General features: G+C 46.2%; 1 protein-coding gene across 2 annotated transcripts in view; it reads left to right on the top strand.

The window, feature by feature from the left end:
* Positions 1–15782, top strand: part of LOC142286386 (uncharacterized) — a 35624-nt gene extending 19842 nt beyond the window's left edge. The window contains exons 2-6 of one of the 2 annotated variants that reach the window (XM_075333353.1): positions 6149–6293; positions 6423–6602; positions 6685–6808; positions 6892–7005; positions 11092–15782. In XM_075333353.1, coding sequence (XP_075189468.1) covers positions 6216–6293; positions 6423–6602; positions 6685–6808; positions 6892–7005; positions 11092–12578 — 1983 coding nt within the window. In that variant the 5' untranslated portion in view covers positions 6149–6215 and the 3' untranslated portion in view covers positions 12579–15782. Of the gene's footprint in view, positions 1–6148; positions 6294–6422; positions 6603–6684; positions 6809–6891; positions 7006–11088 lie in introns of both variants that reach the window. The other variant, XM_075333352.1, reaches the window with a different exon arrangement.
* The last annotated feature ends 898 nt before the right edge of the window (positions 15783–16680 follow it).

Raw genomic sequence — 16680 nt, 5'->3', positions numbered from 1 at the left:
ATGTCATGCGCTTCCGGGACAAAATGCAGGCCTTGACGCAACTGGTACACGACAATATGGTTCAAGCCCAGGCCGATCAGAAGCATTGGTACGACCAGAACGCTTGTGAGAGGATCTACCAAGTGGGTCAAAAGGTGTGGGTACTGGTCCCCAGTATCAGGCAGCCTGGGAAGGCCCATACCTCGTGTACCAGCAGCTCAACCCTGTAACGTACCTGGTCACCCTGGACCCTGCCCGTGGAAGGCGGAAGCCCTTCCATGTGAACATGATGAAGGCACATCATGAGCGGGAGGCATGTGCACTCCCTGTGTGCAACCTGCCCGAGGAGGGAGAAGCGGAAACCCTCTTGGATATGCTAGCCCAGGTTAGGGCAGGCAGATCCATTGAGGATGTGGAGGTTGGCCACCAGCTCTTGGAGGACCAACGGTCCCAGCTGTGGGCCACCCTACACCCCTTCCGGGGGTTGTTTACCAACCAGCCCGGAAGGACTAACTTGGCTGTCCATCACGTGGACACTGAGGATCATCCCCCAATCCGGCGTTCAGCATATCGGGTCTCCCTGGAGGTGCAGCAACACATGCGCCAGGAGATTGACGAGATGCTGAAGCTGGGGGTGATCTAGGCATCCAACAGCGCTTGGGCCTCGCCTGTAGTCCTCGTCCCTAAGAAGGACCGAACCACTCGGTTCTGCGTGGACTACAGGGGGCTCAATGCTGTCACGGTCGCCGATGCGTACCCAATGCCACGCATCGATGACCTGCTCGATCAGTTGGCCGGGGCTCAGTACCTGACCATCATGGATCTGAGCCGGGGATATTGGCCAGGGAACGCTCTGCCTTTATTACCCCATTTGGACTGTACGAGTCCACGGTGATGCCATTCGGGATGAGGAATGCCCCTGCCACTTTCCAGCGGATGGTCAACACCCTGCTCAAGGGACTTGAAGGGTACGCGGCCGCGTACCTGGATGACATTGCCGTCTTCAGTCCCACCTGGGAAGATCACCTAGAGCATCTAGCACAGGTGCTCAGGCGGATCCACCAGGCAGGTTTGACCATCAAGCCGGGAAAGTGTCAGCTGGCCATGAGCGAGGTCCAGTATCTCGGTCACCGGGTAGGCGGGAGAACTCTGAAGCCCGAGCCTGAGAAAGTGGAGGCCATCGCATCCTGGCCCACCCCCAGGACCAAGAAGCAGGTGATGTCCTTCTTGGGGACCGCTGGGTACTATAGGAGGTTTGTTCCATGCTATAGTAGCCTGGCAAAGCCCTTGACGGACCTCACCAAGAAGCTGCCCTCTGCAGTCGATTGGACAATGGACTGCGAGACAGCCTTCCGGGCCCTAAAGGACGCCCTGTCCAGCCCGCCCGTGCTACAGGCAGCCGACTTCACGCGGCCGTTTGTAGTACAGACCGACGCCAGTGACTTCGGCCTCGGTGCGGTGCTCAGCCAGGTGGACTGTGCGAGCCAAGAGCACCCAGTCTTGTACCTGAGCAGGAAGCTGTTACCAAGGGAAGTGGCCTATTCCACGATGGAAAAGGAATGCCTGGCCATAGTGTGGGCCCTGCAGCGTCTGCAACCATATCTATACGGGCGCCACTTCATCGTGGAGACGGACCACAATCCCCTCAGCTGGTTGCACACCGTCTCTGGGACGAATGGGCGATTGTTGCGATGGAGCCTTGCGCTCCAGCAATACAACTTCACCATTCGCCACAAAAGGGGCCGTGACCACGGTAACGCAGACGGGCTGTCCCGACAAGGAGAGGTCGCGGACGGGCGCACGGGGGAACACCGGAGTGTGCTGCCCCCTAGCGCCCTCAAAAGGGGGGAGGTGTGAGGTAAATCCTGGGATATGAAGAGGAATTATGATTTCCAGTCATAATCGCTCTCATCACTCCATGGCAGTGCCCCTCCCTTCTTGTTCTCAATGTCCAACATCTTGGAAGGTGTCACATCCTAGCAACACATCCCATGGCCATCTCCTGTGATATGGAGATTAGATGACCTGGGAACAATGGAGACAGGATGACTCCTTGCCGTGACCCTGTAACAAGCGTTTGTATCTCATTATAAGGCTATGGAAGTATCCAGACAGAACGACTCCAGTAAAATATGGTTCATATCTCGCAAGCCATATTTCCGATAAAAATGGCAACCATAAAAATGGTGTCTCCGCATGCGGATGATGCTGGCACACCCTTTTTATGGGAGTAAGACCTGGGGAAATACCTAAGGCGTGATATCAGCCAATGGGGAACTAGTAGACAAGTCATGAGTCCTCTCGTTCTGTAGCTAAATTCATAACTGTCACAATGAGAGCGTTGGCGTCCGCCTACGACGCTCCCAGGCAAAGTTATGGCCCATATCCCCTGTTGTGGATATTGTCCATAACTCCAGCCAGGGGTGGAGCAGTGCTCCCTCTGAGGTCACTAAGGTAGGAGGGGACCTGGATTTGCCCAGGTTGATAACCCTACTTTGGCCATTTTCCAGTGTTCTTTTGCTCGGGGGTCTGGTCAGAGAAGACCTGTGAGGGAGATCCTGGAAACCTGGTCCACGGCGCCCCCCTGTGGCCAGACGCACAAGGTAACTGCTGGAACTGTGTATGCCTGTTTGTAACCCATGCTTTGATTGTAACTGTACTCTGACATAACTGTATATTCTGTAGATTCCCTATTGTATATATTGTAGTTTCTAGTGTGCTTTAGGCTGATTAAATTATATAATTAATCTTGGGCTGTTCTGTTATCTCGATCTTGAATCCCACGTCTGTGTGTTCGGCTAATAGTTACCGTGAAGTGGTTGGTGGCAGCGAGTTTGTGCCAAGAATTATTGTGGGGAGGCCAGTGAGATTTGGGGAGATTTTATATATTCCGCCCGCGGAGGTCGGCGGAATATATACCCTACTCTCACCGGGGACCCTTCAATAATTGGCATAAGTAGTATAGCGGCCTCCTTGCTTATTGTCGGGCAATTCCATAATTGGCCTGACTATAAGAGGGGCGCTAGAGAGCGCGTCACGTGCTCTGTCTGTCGGTCGGGAGGTATAAAGGAGGGGTGACCCCCCCCACTTGTTACCCCGCGATTGTGACGTACTGGTAGCCAGTGGTGGGATTTCTGAGTGACCCTCCCTGGTGGTTCGTGACACCATCCATGAAGGATCTTACCATCAGGCGATGTATTGCACCCGCTTGTAAGTCCAGCCCTTCATCTGCGAATGACTGCATCAATCTGTAGTAAAATGAGCTGACATTCTCCACAGGACCTTGATCGTGGGCTGTTTTTGCCATGTCAGAAAGAGTTCTGATCAGTTTAGTCCATGATTTATCTGCTATCACTCCTGCTCTAGTAGCTGTTATTGTATCCCATTTGTTGGGGTCCAATTGATCCTTTCCCTTCAATCCAAATGTCTTAAAAACTTCCTTGGACTGACTGGCTGTTCTTTTGCCATGATAACACGTAATGAGATGTTGCAGGGTGCATCCAGCTCTTCTGTCTTTTGATATTCCTTGCCCCATTCTTCTTCTATCTTCTTCAGCTTTTAGACCCTTGAACGTCCTTTGGACTAAACCTACCTATCCTGGAGATACTCAGAGACTAACTCCTTTTGTATTCCTACCTAAGGTGAGGTCTAGAACCACCTTTCCTGGAGATACTCACTGAAAGGTGGTGTCCTAACTTCAGAGGGGGCTGAGAATGTTGAATGGCGCTGGGTTACCCTTCTTGTACCAGAGATACACTCTATATCCGATAGCAATGGCAAACAGGGCTATTCCCACTAACACTAGGGCAGTGAATATCACATCCATTTGACAGAGCAGGTACACTATTCCCTTTCAACACTCACTGATGTATGGGATCTATGACAACCAACAAGGACAACAGCACAGAAGTAAAGCGCAGGAGAGCAGACACGCGACACACGGAGAGGCAGAGAAACACAGAGAAACAAACAAACAACCAAACAAGGCACAGAAAACATCTGCTGGCAAGGCTCTCTGAGTTCAGTGGAAACCCGCCAATAACCCAGTTTCTACTCACAGTGTACCATTTTGCGCGTTGAGGAGAGGGGAGATCAGATGTGGGGAGCATAAAGAGAAGAATAAGGTTCAACTCTTACCTGGCCAGGTGTTTCTGGTCCCCACGTCTGGTCCACTCCTCCTCTGAATGGCAAGACAGTCCACTGCGTCCTGGGATTAGAAACACGGGTCCCTGCTTTTCGGGCGCCAGATAATGTTAGGTTGACCTAACGGTCACAGCTGTTGCCAGCGATGTCCGAATGCAGAGAGGGTACCGGTGACCCCCCTCTGCCCTCCCTTTAGCCTTCAATGAAAACAGGCAGACACCGTTATACACGTAAAGGCTAGGAGACGTGCGGCTCCCAAAAAGAAAACTGTATTATTTTGTTTACATTACAAGGTTATACAAAGTTGATTAGGGCGTAACTATGCAGCATACATATTCATTAAAGGCGTGAATTACATATTCCCAGCAAAAGAAATTAACATAATGACTTATACTCCCATGACAAACTATTGCGTTCTTATTCCCATAACAAGATGTTTGTCAGTCGTTTCTAAGTCAAAACATTCTGTGTCCTTGAGGTTGGTCTCAGTTTAATACGTATGTAAGTCTGGTTTGATATTGCTAGGGAGAATGAATTTCCATTATTTTTCTAAGGCAGTGAAAAAGGTTAACTCTTTCCTCACAATAGGATAATCTTAAGAACAGACCCTGTGTATTTACCCAAGGTACCCAAATCCTTCCATATATCCCAGGAGATCATTCTGCCTTCTTTTTGTGCCTCCCCCAAGAATCAGGAAGAGGAAACGCTGCATACCCTGGATGTTAGAGATGCACTGATTCAGTACTTAGAGACTGCAACAGGGTGGAGGAGGAGTCGAGCATTGTTTATTTGCTTTTAGGGGGCTAGGAAAGGCCTGGCAGCCTCTAAAAGTACTTTAGCAAGATGGGTCAAGAAAGTAATTAGTGTAGCCTATGTATCCCAGAACATACCGGTTCCCAAAGGCATGACAGCTCACACCACCAGAGCGGTGTTGACTTCCTGGGCCGAAAAGACGGAGGTACCTATTGACCAATTTTGTAAGGCTGCAACTTGGTCTTCCCCTTGCATCTTTTTTAATCACTATAGATTGGATTTTTCTTCCATGGTGGATTTAATGTTTGGTAGAAGGGTTCTACAAGTGGTGATTCCCTCCGTAAGGTGCTTGAATCTATCAAAATCTCTCTAGTGGGGCTGTCATGGTGGAAGAGAAAAATTAAAATTACTTACCGGTAATGTTTTGTTTCCAGCGCCCATGACCGCACCATTGCTTCACCCTCTGCTTAGTTTTGGTTGTGTAGGGTCGAGGTGCTACATCTTAGTTTATGTGTTGGTGGAGGATTATATTAATACTGTTTCCTGGTATTCCTCTCTTGCTCTGCAACCTAACTGCTGCGGAGGAGAGGTATCGCCCAAGTTTATTTCAGTGGGTTTCATGTCCTAAGAGGGATGGACCTCTCTCTCTGGTGGTGCTGTCATGGGCTCTGGAAAAAAATATTACCAGTAAGTAATTTTGATTTTCAAGGTCCTGGAGTTGCCTAGCCAGTCTCCAGACCTGAACCACATAGAAAATCTTAGAGGGAGCTGAACCTAATGTTGGATTTTCTGTTTTGTTTTTTTTTCTAATTCTATCACATTTCTAGTTACCTACGATAAAAATACAGACCCTCCATTCTGTGTAGGTGGGAAAACTTGTAAAATCGGCAGTAGTATCAATCACTTACTGTATTTTACCCACTCTGTGTGTGTGTGTGTGTGTGTGTGTGTGTGTGTGTGTGTGTGTGTGTGTGTGTGTATATGTGTGTATATATATCCCATCCAGGGAGTGTTGGAGAGAGATTTAGTTACTATCCCAGGTAATTCCGGGTACTATAGCTAGAGAGAAATATAAGTAATTCGCCCCCTATCCCTTTTCTCAATAGCCTTAAAATTATGTTACTTTACTCTCATGACAGAAGCTCATCACACATAAGAATCTTCTCTGTGACCTCTAGATGTGTGAAGTGCTCACATTATTGCTTCACACCGATATCACAACTGTAGTAATTGTATTTTATATGTGCTTACAGCGGCTTATCTTCTCATTTAGATTTCTACAATATCGGATCCTCGCAGTGGAGATCTTCTATATAATTGTTCTGCTTGACCCATCAAGGATGGACAGAGACAGCGAGAAGATGGTGGAGAGGCTATTACACCTCACACTAGAGATCATCTTCCGGCTTACTGGAGAGGTGAGAGATTCTGATGACGTCACATTACATCATTCTTATCTATGGGAATAACAGATGGACAGAACTGGAGAGGTGAGGACTCTGGAAATGTCTGTAGTGAGATTTATTACTGTGTCTCTCCATAACCAGGATTACACAGTAGTGAAGAAGACCTCTAGTGAGCGCTGTCAGGCCCCTGTGTCTGAGGGATGGGGAAGACCCCTGAGCCCAATCACGGGGCCTCCACCTCACCCCCCGATACATGAGGACATCAATGACCAGAAGATCCTAGAACTCACCTACAAGATGACTGAGCTGCTGACTGGAGAGGTGACACTTTTGGGAATGCTGGGACATTATACAGTAACGCTATGAAGGGATCGGGGAGTGACGGTATCATTGTATGTGTCAGGTTCCTATAAGGTTTCAGGACGTCACCGTCTATTTCTCCATGGAGGAGTGGGAGTATTTAGAAGGACACAAAGATCTGTACAAGGATGCCTTGATGGAGGATCCCCAGCCCCTCACATCACCAGGTAATAGACAGGACTAAATACACACAGCCTATAATTATCTGTATGTAAGGAATGAATTCAGTCCCTGTATGTGTCTCCTCCAGGTCTATCCAGTAAGAGGACAACACCAGAGAGATGTCCCCGTCCTCTTTTCCCACAGGACTGTAAACAAGAAGATCCCGATGTTCCTCAGGATGTGTTTCCTCCAGTTCTATCCAGTAAGAGATATCTACTCATGTACTTTTTGCACTAATTTTGTGTTTACATTTTTAGGCTTTCTGCTCTGTTTTTTTCAGCTGTATTTTCTTTGCTTCTGCTTCTTCTGCTGTTTGTTTCTAGTGCCTTCTCTATGGTATTATGATGGCAACTCAAAGACCTGCAGAGGGCTCATGAATGCCCTGTTTACTCGAAAAGATGACCTACACCAAAAATAAGACCTAGCATAATTTTATCAGATTGGTGGAGAAGGCTTGAAATATTCTTGCCCCTTCCTTCCTCGGGTGGATAACAGATTAGATCTGGTCAGGAGAATACTAAGGCACGGGACTCTGGCATCTCCATCTTCAGGGGTTATCCAGAGGTTAGAAATAGCATAGCTTACGGTCCCCTAGCGTGAGGGGCAGTATAGGAGCCCCCTATTCCTCATTATCCTGCAGTCACATTGTGAAAATCAATCAGATTATTTACTGTAGCACATTCCAGAGAACTGGTGCTACTGGAGAGATATCTTGGAGACAGGAATGGGAGATCCGAACTAACGAAGATGTAACTCTTAAGCCTGCTTTTCACGTTGCAAGTTCGCATATGATATTGATATGCGATTTGCAACGCCCCCATCGTATGTGCGGCACGTTCAATTTGTTAAATGTGCCGCACAAACGATTAACCCCTGTCACACGTACTTACCTTCCATACGACCTCGATGTGGGCGGCGAACGTCCACTTCCTGGAGTGGGAGGGACGTTCGGCGTCACATCGACGTCACGCGGCAGCCAGCCAATAGAAGCGGAGGGGCGGAGATGAGCGGGACGTAAACCTCCCGCCCACCTCCTTCCTTCCGCATTACCGGCCGCGAGCCGCTGGACGCAGGTAAGATCTGTTCATCGTTCCCGGGGTGTCACACACTGCGATGTGTGGTACCCCGGGAACGTTGAACAATCTGACTTTCAATTCTATAGAAATTTACGACGTGCAAGTGATGAACATTTTAACGTTCAATCGCAATCTCACGTACCTGTCACACACTGCAATGTACTTTACAATGCCGGATGTGCGTCACTTACGACGTGACCCCCGCCGACACATTGTAAGATATATTGCACCGTGCAGGGTCGGACTGGGGTGTGAGGGGCCTACCAGGATAATTGACTCTAGGTGCCCCCACTATAACTACTGTAAAAGTCTTTATTACTTGATCATTTTCGGCTTCTCTCAGTATAACATGCGCCTTTTAGCAAACTATACAGAGAGCAGAGACCTGTCCTGTGCCCTGCAGATAGCACAGGATTTCTTGTAGCCTCTTATTTATTGGAGTTAATAATGGAATCTATTATTTACCGTCAGTCGCAGTTTTACTTGCACACGGACATTCCTTGTCCTAGGAAAACCACCGAGCCCATCACCAAATAATATTCAAAGAGAAGCAGAATGTTTTCCAGCATCTTCACATGGAAAAGATTACTAAAATGAATCCCCCTCTGCCGCCATCTATCTGGGAAATCCCCTATAAGGTCCTGTGCGCACACTGCGTTTTTGCCGTGGATTTTGCAGCAAAAAAGCTGCAGAATTTGTTCATAACCTTCCTGCAGTCCTTTTCCAGCAAAATCTATGAGCAAATCAAAATGCTGTGCACACACTGTGTTTTTATTCTCTTCAGCTTTTGCTGCAGAATTTCTGCAGCATAAAGAAGCAGCATGTCACTTAATTTCCGCAGCTACCTGCGTTTTTGCCATTAAATAATTGTTAAAAACTGCAGGGACCAACCTGATGAAAAATCAAGGCAAATATGCACCAAAAATGCAAGAAACCGCAGCAAAAACACAACAAGCCGCGGCAAATCCGCATGTAGTTTTTGGTGCAGTTTTTTGCTGCGGATTCTGCCAGAAGCTGCAGAATTTTCTTAAGAAAATGCCATTCTCCAGTGCGCACAGGGCCTAAAGGCCCTGTCACACACAGAGATAAATCTGCAGAAGATCTGTGGTTGCAGTGAAATTGTGGACAATCAGTGCCAGGTTTGTGGCTGTGTATAAATGGAACAATATGTCCATGATTTCACTGCAACCACAGATCTGCCAAAGATTTATCTCTGTGTGTGACAGGGCCTTTAGAGTCAGTATGTGGCGGTGTGAGGCATTACCCTCTGTACACTCTTCCATGTGGAGACTGGTGAATTCTCCTCTCTTTCCACCTTCATACATTACATAATTATCACGTAATGATCGACCCCCAGTGTCTACACTGGATATGACCAGTCATCCTGTGGGGACAGAGGCCTATAAAGCTGCACTGTGGTTTCCACATTAGTATTACATGTTGGATAAACCCTTTACTAGTCCTGTGCATTCTGACAACACAGCTCTATAGGCAGATCAGGCTTTTGTTTTTTTTCATGTATTTATATAGAGGCCCCTGAAGAGTAATTACATATAGCCTAAGATAATGACACCGACACTGGGGCTGCAGGATACTGACACTGGGGGTACAGGATAATGACACTGACACTGGGGGTACAGGATACTGACACTGGGGGTACAGGACACTGACACTAGGGGTACAGGATAATGACACTGACACTGGGGGTACAGGATAATGACACTGACACTGGGGGTACAGGATAACGACACTGGGGATACAGGATAATGACACTGACACTGGGGGTACAGGATAATGACACTGACACTGGGGGTATAGGATACTGACACTGGGGTACAGGATAATGACACTGACACTGGGGGTACAGGATGACACTGACACTAGGGGTACAGGATAATAACACTGACACTGTGGGTACAAGATAATTACTCTGACACTCGGCTCTTTCCCTCAGTACCCAGCTTTCCCATGATCAAATTAAATCTTTATTTTTATATAGACCTACCTTCTGCAGCGATTTAAAGTGCACATGTGCTCTTCAGATCGCTGCAGAAATTTCTGCAGTGACTGTACGCAACGTGCGCACATAGCCTTATTCTTCAGCGCTTCAGAGAATGGGAAAGCTGAGAGCTGGGGACAAGACAGATACCAAAACATAGGAAAGCTGGGTGATGAGCTCAGCAACCAGCTTTCCCAATCCCATCCCATGCTGCGACTGCTGCTATCCCTCTTTCCCTAATCCCTACTGATATATGGTTATTGTGTGGACTTCACCCATGTCATGCAGCAGGGACTCGTGCACACACCCTGCACCCCCCAAATCACACACACACCCAGCACCCCCATATCACACACACCCTGCACCCCCCAAATCACACACACAGCAGCACCCCCAAATCACACACACCCAGCACCCCCAAATCACACACACCCTGCACCCTCATGCACTGCATATCTCTCAGACAGACTGGCTGTACCCAAAATTACCCCTCTCTCAAACACACTGAAACCCCATGTCCCACACACCCTGTATCACTTAACACCCCTCTGTCACAGACTGGCCCCTCATATGCCAGTCACCCTGCACCCCCCCCAGCACCCCTCATCTCTCATTACCTGCGAAAAGCAAGATTTTTCACAAAAGCAAAATCACAATTCCTTACTCTCATTACCGGCCCCGGGCACTTCTCCTTCGGCAGGTCCTGCCCGGCTCCTCCCACACGGTCACATGGGCATGAGTCACCGAAGGTCCTGGCTGAAAACCACTGAATGCATTTTCTTCTCGGTGGGAGCTTTCTGCTCTGCCCCTGCTGCGCTCGGAACTCATGAGCTCGAGGTCAGGACCTCCCCTTCCACCCCCTGCAGCTCCCCCTGTAGCTCCGGCAGACTGCAGGGCCCCCGCCGGGAGTATTAAAATGACCTGCGAGACGTGTATGTAGCAGTCAGATTATGACATAATCTGACTGCTGCATTCAGGATCATCACCTGCGGCGGCGTCCTGATGGTCAAAGGAGTCGCTTTTACACGCTACCCTGCCAGGCCAGACCGACGCTGGCAGCGTGTAAAGCGGGCTTAAGATGTCGAAATTGGACAAAAAATTCAGAATACATTTTTTCCTAATTTAATTGATGATGTTAAAATTTAAAAAAAAATAAATGTACATTCAAGATAATATCGTTATAAACTAATAACATTGTATTTATTTTTAGCAGATGACTGTATTGAGAGTTCAGATGGACCTCTAATATCTTCAGAATTTGCAAAAGATGATAAATATGAAGAGCATTCTTTTGTTCCAGATATACCTCCAGTCCTTCCTCAGAAAGCTCTATCATCTGATCTTTTCAAGCAAGTCCAAAATTCCGATTTATCACAGAATTGTAAGCAAAATAAAAGTTACGGAAGGGATGTGGAACATGAAATGGATCCTAGAAAGGAGAAGCCATTTTCATGCCCAGAATGTGGAAAATGTTTTCCTCGGAAAATAACCCTTGCTAACCATCAAAAAAATCACTTTGGGGAGAGACCATTTTCATGTTCAGAGTGTGGGAAATGCTTATTTCAGAAATCAGACCTTGTTAGACATCAGAAAATTCACACAGGGAAGAAACCATTTTCATGTTCAGTATGTGGGAAATGTTTTATTCAGAAATCAGAACTTGTTGTGCATCAAAGATCTCACACAGGGGAGAAGCCATTTTCATGTTCAGAGTGTGGGAAATGTTTTATTCATAAACAACATCTTGTTAGACATCAAAAAATTCACACAGGGGAGAAACCATTTTCATGTTCAGAGTGTGGGAAATGTTATATTCGGAAATCAGAACTTGTTGAGCATCAAAGATCTCACACAGGGGAGAAGCCATTTTCATGTTCAGAGTGTGGGAAATGTTTTATTCTGAAATCGCATCTTGTTAGACATCAAAAAATTCACACAGGGGAGAAACCATTTTCATGTTCAGAGTGTGGGAAATGTTTTATTCAGAAATCAGAACTTGTTGAGCATCAAAGATCTCACACAGGGGAGAAGCCATTTTCATGTTCAGAGTGTGGGAAATGTTTTAGTCGGAAATCAGATCATGTTGAGCATCAAAGAATTCACACAGGGGAGAAGCCATTTTCATGTTCAGAGTGTGGGAAATGTTTTATTCAGAAATCACATCTTGTTTCACATCAGAAAAAGCACACAGGGGAGAAGCCATTTTCATGTTCAGAGTGTGGGAAATGTTTTAGTCGGAAATCAGATCATGTTGAGCATCAAAGAATTCACACAGGGGAGAAGCCATTTTCATGTTCAGAGTGTGGGAAATGTTTTAGTCGGAAATCAGATCATGTTGCGCATCAAAGAATTCACACAGGGGAGAAGCCATTTTCATGTTCAGAGTGTGGGAAATGTTTTATTCAGAAATCACATCTTGTTTCACATCAGAAAAATCACACAGGGGAGAAGCCATTTTCATGTTCAGAGTGTGGGAAATGTTTTATTCAGAAATCAAATCTTGTTAGACATCAAAAAATTCACACAGGTGAGAAACCATTTTCATGTTCAGAATGTGGGAAATGTTTTATTCATAAATCAGCTTTTGTTAGTCATCAAAGATCTCACACAGGGGAGAAGCCATTTTCATGCCTGGAATGTGGCAAATGTTTTACAAGGAAATCAAGTCTTGTTGATCATGGAAAACTTCACACGGGATAAACCATTTTTATGTTCTGAATGTGGAAAATGTTACTCTCAGAAATCAGATCTCATTAAACATCTGAAGAAGCCGCACAGGGAAGGAACTTTTTTCATGTTGTGAATATTTGAAATGTTCAACAGGTAAATCAAGTCTTGTTGACCATGAGAAAAAGCACAGAGCAGAGCAGCCATTCTTGCATTCGTAATTTGCCAAATGTTTTTTAATCATTAGTCAGGTCCTGTTGTCAGATGAGTCACAAGGGAGAAGCCATCATGATGTACTATAATTTAAAGTGTTTTATCCAAAAATTGGCTACGATTGCTCAAATTAGAATTTGTGAGGGAAGAACCATTTTCTTTCTTTTTAAAAGTATCATATTTTTCGGACCACAAGACACACCTAGGTTTTGAAGGAGGAAAATAGGAAAAAAGAATGAAGCAAAAAAATATAGTCATGAAGCACTGTTATGGAATCTGCTTCTGACACTGTTAAGGGGGTAATATCCCCCAATCTCAAGCGCATTGTGTTTGATGTTCCCCTTAAATAGTGCCTATGACAAATCTGTCACTACCTTTTTTATTACTAAATCAGTGGAGAGCACAGATTAGTGAATTTACTAAATATAACCCAGTACCAAAACCTTTGGAAGAGTCCCTAAACGAACTTCCAGGTTGTGAGATCCCACAACCCTCAGAGATCACTCTCACCATCAAAGAGTGAGCACTACGACCCCAGCGCTGCATGATCCTTCTTAAGTACTTCAGTAAAATCTTATAAAAGTATAGTCATGGCCAAAAGTTTTGAGAATGCTACCAATATTAATTTTTACAAAGTCTACTGCTTAAGTTTTTCTAATGGCAATTTGCATATACTCCAGAATGTCATAAAGCGTGATCAGCTTAACAGCAATTACTTGCAAAGTCAATATTGGCTAAGAAAATGAACTTTAACCCCCAAAACACATTTCAACATCATTGCATTCCTGCCTTAAAAGGAGCAGCTAACCTTGTTTTAGTGATTGTTCCATTAACACAGGTGTGGGTGTTGATGAGGACAGGGCTGGCGATCAATTAGTCATGATTAAGTAAGAATGACACCACTGGACACCTTAAAAGGAGGCTGGTGCTTGGTATCATTGTTTCTCTTCAGTTAACCATGGTTATCTCTAAAGAAACACGTGCAGCTATCATTGCTCTGCACAAAAATGGCCTAACAGGGAAGAGTATCACAGCTACAAAGATTGCACCTCAGTCAACAATCTATTGCATCATCAAGAACTTCAAGGAGAGATCTTCCATTGTTGCCAAAAAGGCTCCAGGGCGCCCAAGAAGGAATAGCAAACGCCAGGACCGTATCTTAAAACTGTTTCAGCTGCGGGATCGGACTACCAGCAGTGCCGAGCTAGCTCAGCAATGGCAGCAGGCTGGTGTGAGTGCTTCTGCACGCACTGTGAGGCGGAGACTCTTTGAGCAAGGCCTGGTTTCAAGGAGGGCAGCAAAGAAGCTACTTCTCTCCAGAAAATCATTAGGGACCGACTGATATTCTGCAAAAGGTACAGGGAGTGGACTGCTGAGGACTGGGGTAAAGTCATTTTCTCAGATGAATCCCCTTTTCGATTGTTTGGGACATCTGGAAAACAGCTTATTAGGAGACAAAGGTGAGCGATACCACCAGTCTTGTCTCATGCCAACTGTTAAGCATCCTGAAACGATTCATGTGTGGGGTTGCTTCTCAGCCAAGAGAATCGGCTCACTCACAGTCTTGCCTAAAAACACAGCCATGAATAAAGAATGGTACCAAAATGTCCTCCAAGAGCAACTTCTCCCAACTGTCCAAGAGCAGTTTGGCGCCCAACAATGCCTTTTCCAGCATGATGGAGCACCTTGCCATAAAGCAAAAGGTGATTACTAAATGGCTCAGGGAACAAAACATAGAGATTTTGGGTCCATGGCCTGGAAACTCCCCAGATCTTAATCCCATTGAGAACTTGAGCAATCATCAAGAGACGGGTGGACAAACAAAAACCAACAAATTCTGGCAAAATGCAAGCATTGCTTATGCAAGAATGGACAGCTATCAGTCAGGCTTTGGTCCAGAAGTTGATTGAGAGCATGCCAGGGAGAATTGCAGAGGTCCTGAAGAAGAAGGGTCAACACTGCAAATATTGACTTGCTGCATTAACTCATTGTAACTGTCAATACAACCTTTTAGTACTCATAATATGATTGCAATTATATTTCTGTATGTGATGTAAACATCAGACAAACACAATTAAAAACCACAGGGCAACAGATCATGTGAAAATATAATTTTGGTGTCATTCTCAAAACTTTTGGCCATGACTGTATGTGACCGCGCTGGATTAGTTGAGAGACCACTGTCTCGTGCTTAGGCGGGCTTTGCACACTACGAAATCGCAGGTGCGATGTCGGTGGGGTCAAATCGAAAGTGACGCACATCCGGCGTCACAGGCGATATCGTAGTGTGCAAATCCTTTTTGATACGATTAACGAGCGCAAAAGCGTCGTAATCGTATCATCAGTGTAGCATCGGTCATTTCCATAATTTTCAAATAACCGATGTTACGATGTTGTTCCTCGTTCCTGCGGCAGCACACATCGCTGTGTGTGAAGTCGCAGGAGCGAGGAACTTCTCCTACCTGCGTCCCGGCTGCCAGTACGGAAGGAAGGAGGTGGGCGGGATGTTTATGTCCCGCTCATCTCCACCCCTCCGCTGCTATTAGCCGCCTGTCGTGTGATGTCGTTATGACGCTACACGACCCGCCCCCTTAATAAGGAGGCAGATCGCCGGCCAGAGCGACGTCGCAGGACAGGTGAGTGCATGTGAAGTTGGCGTAGCGATAATGTTCGCTATGCCAGCTATCACCATGATATCGCACCTGCGAAGGGGGCGGGGACTATCGCACTCAGCATCGCAGCATCGGCTTGCGATGTCGTGGTGTGCAAAGTACCCCTTAGAGCAGCTGCAGAGATTTTTGGGATCCCACTCTGCATACTAAGATTCCACAAAATGGAAATTTGGGCTCTATTTTGCTAGTAAGTTGGGTATTTCGAGAGCCTTTAGGAACATTTATGAAAGGTTTTCTTTATTTACTAAAAAGCGCATCCCCAGATTGGAGATAGGAACATGGTATATAGTTGCATTTCAAAACTTGTTGATTTGTTAATAAATGCTTGTAAAATATATATTCTTCATGCCTATCTTTCTATTGTTTAGATGTGATGATTTTGCTCAGAACCTCTTGAGCTGAGGCAGAGCTGTAGACATTTCACACAAATATAGTGAGGGGATGTCACAGAGCTATAACGGCCGGTGGACAATCAAGTAGCAGCGAGTGTTAGAAAATACCAGAGATTGTGTTGTTATCTGACAGTTCTCTGTTTCTGCAGCTCATACCCTCCATCCTTACTTCGGGCCTATTTCAGGGTTTGCAAGGGGTGAGGTATTCCTGCTTTGCGAAAAGTTCGGAAACTGTATAGGGTTGGTGAGGGCAGGGAGGGTGAGCTGCAACTCATTGTCAGGGGTCACCACTTCACCCTTTTCCTGGTGCATTCTTTTCCCTTTCCCTTTGTATTGTACTATATGGCCAGTATAGCTTCTATCCCCAGCCGTGATGGGGGAATTGAATCGCACTATGCATCCTAGATATGTGGAAGTTGTTAAGACACTCTGGTCCCAATTTATCAAAGCTTTAAAGCCAAAAAAGTGGCACAAAATCTTTCAAAAGTCACAAAAATTTGGATCAATTCATAGTTGTGCCAAACTTTGGCGGCTTTTGGCATTTTCACTCCAAAATTGGCAGAGCTTGGGTGGGACAGCACAGCTGCATAAATTCATGATGAGCTGTGGCGTTCCCTATGCCAGAGATTTCACTCCAGTCCCTCAAGGGAGTAATATTTCTAGCATGGCACAAGTAGGCACATACCAATCGTCAAACGCTCCAGATTCATGAAAAGGCATGCACCACTTCATGAATCAGGAGTGGTCCCTGTGGAGACACGGGGCTCAGTGGGTGCTCTCGTCCACTAAAACCCGCCGCCTTTAGAAAGACAGCGTGTCTCAGGGCTCATCCCAACTGAACGCCGGCCTCCTTAACCG

The sequence above is a fragment of the Anomaloglossus baeobatrachus genome, unplaced genomic scaffold (assembly GCF_048569485.1).
Source record: "Anomaloglossus baeobatrachus isolate aAnoBae1 unplaced genomic scaffold, aAnoBae1.hap1 Scaffold_654, whole genome shotgun sequence".
NCBI lineage: Eukaryota > Metazoa > Chordata > Amphibia > Anura > Aromobatidae > Anomaloglossus > Anomaloglossus baeobatrachus.
Note: the sequence above shows the minus strand (reverse complement) of the source record. Positions and strands in the feature narration are given on the sequence as shown.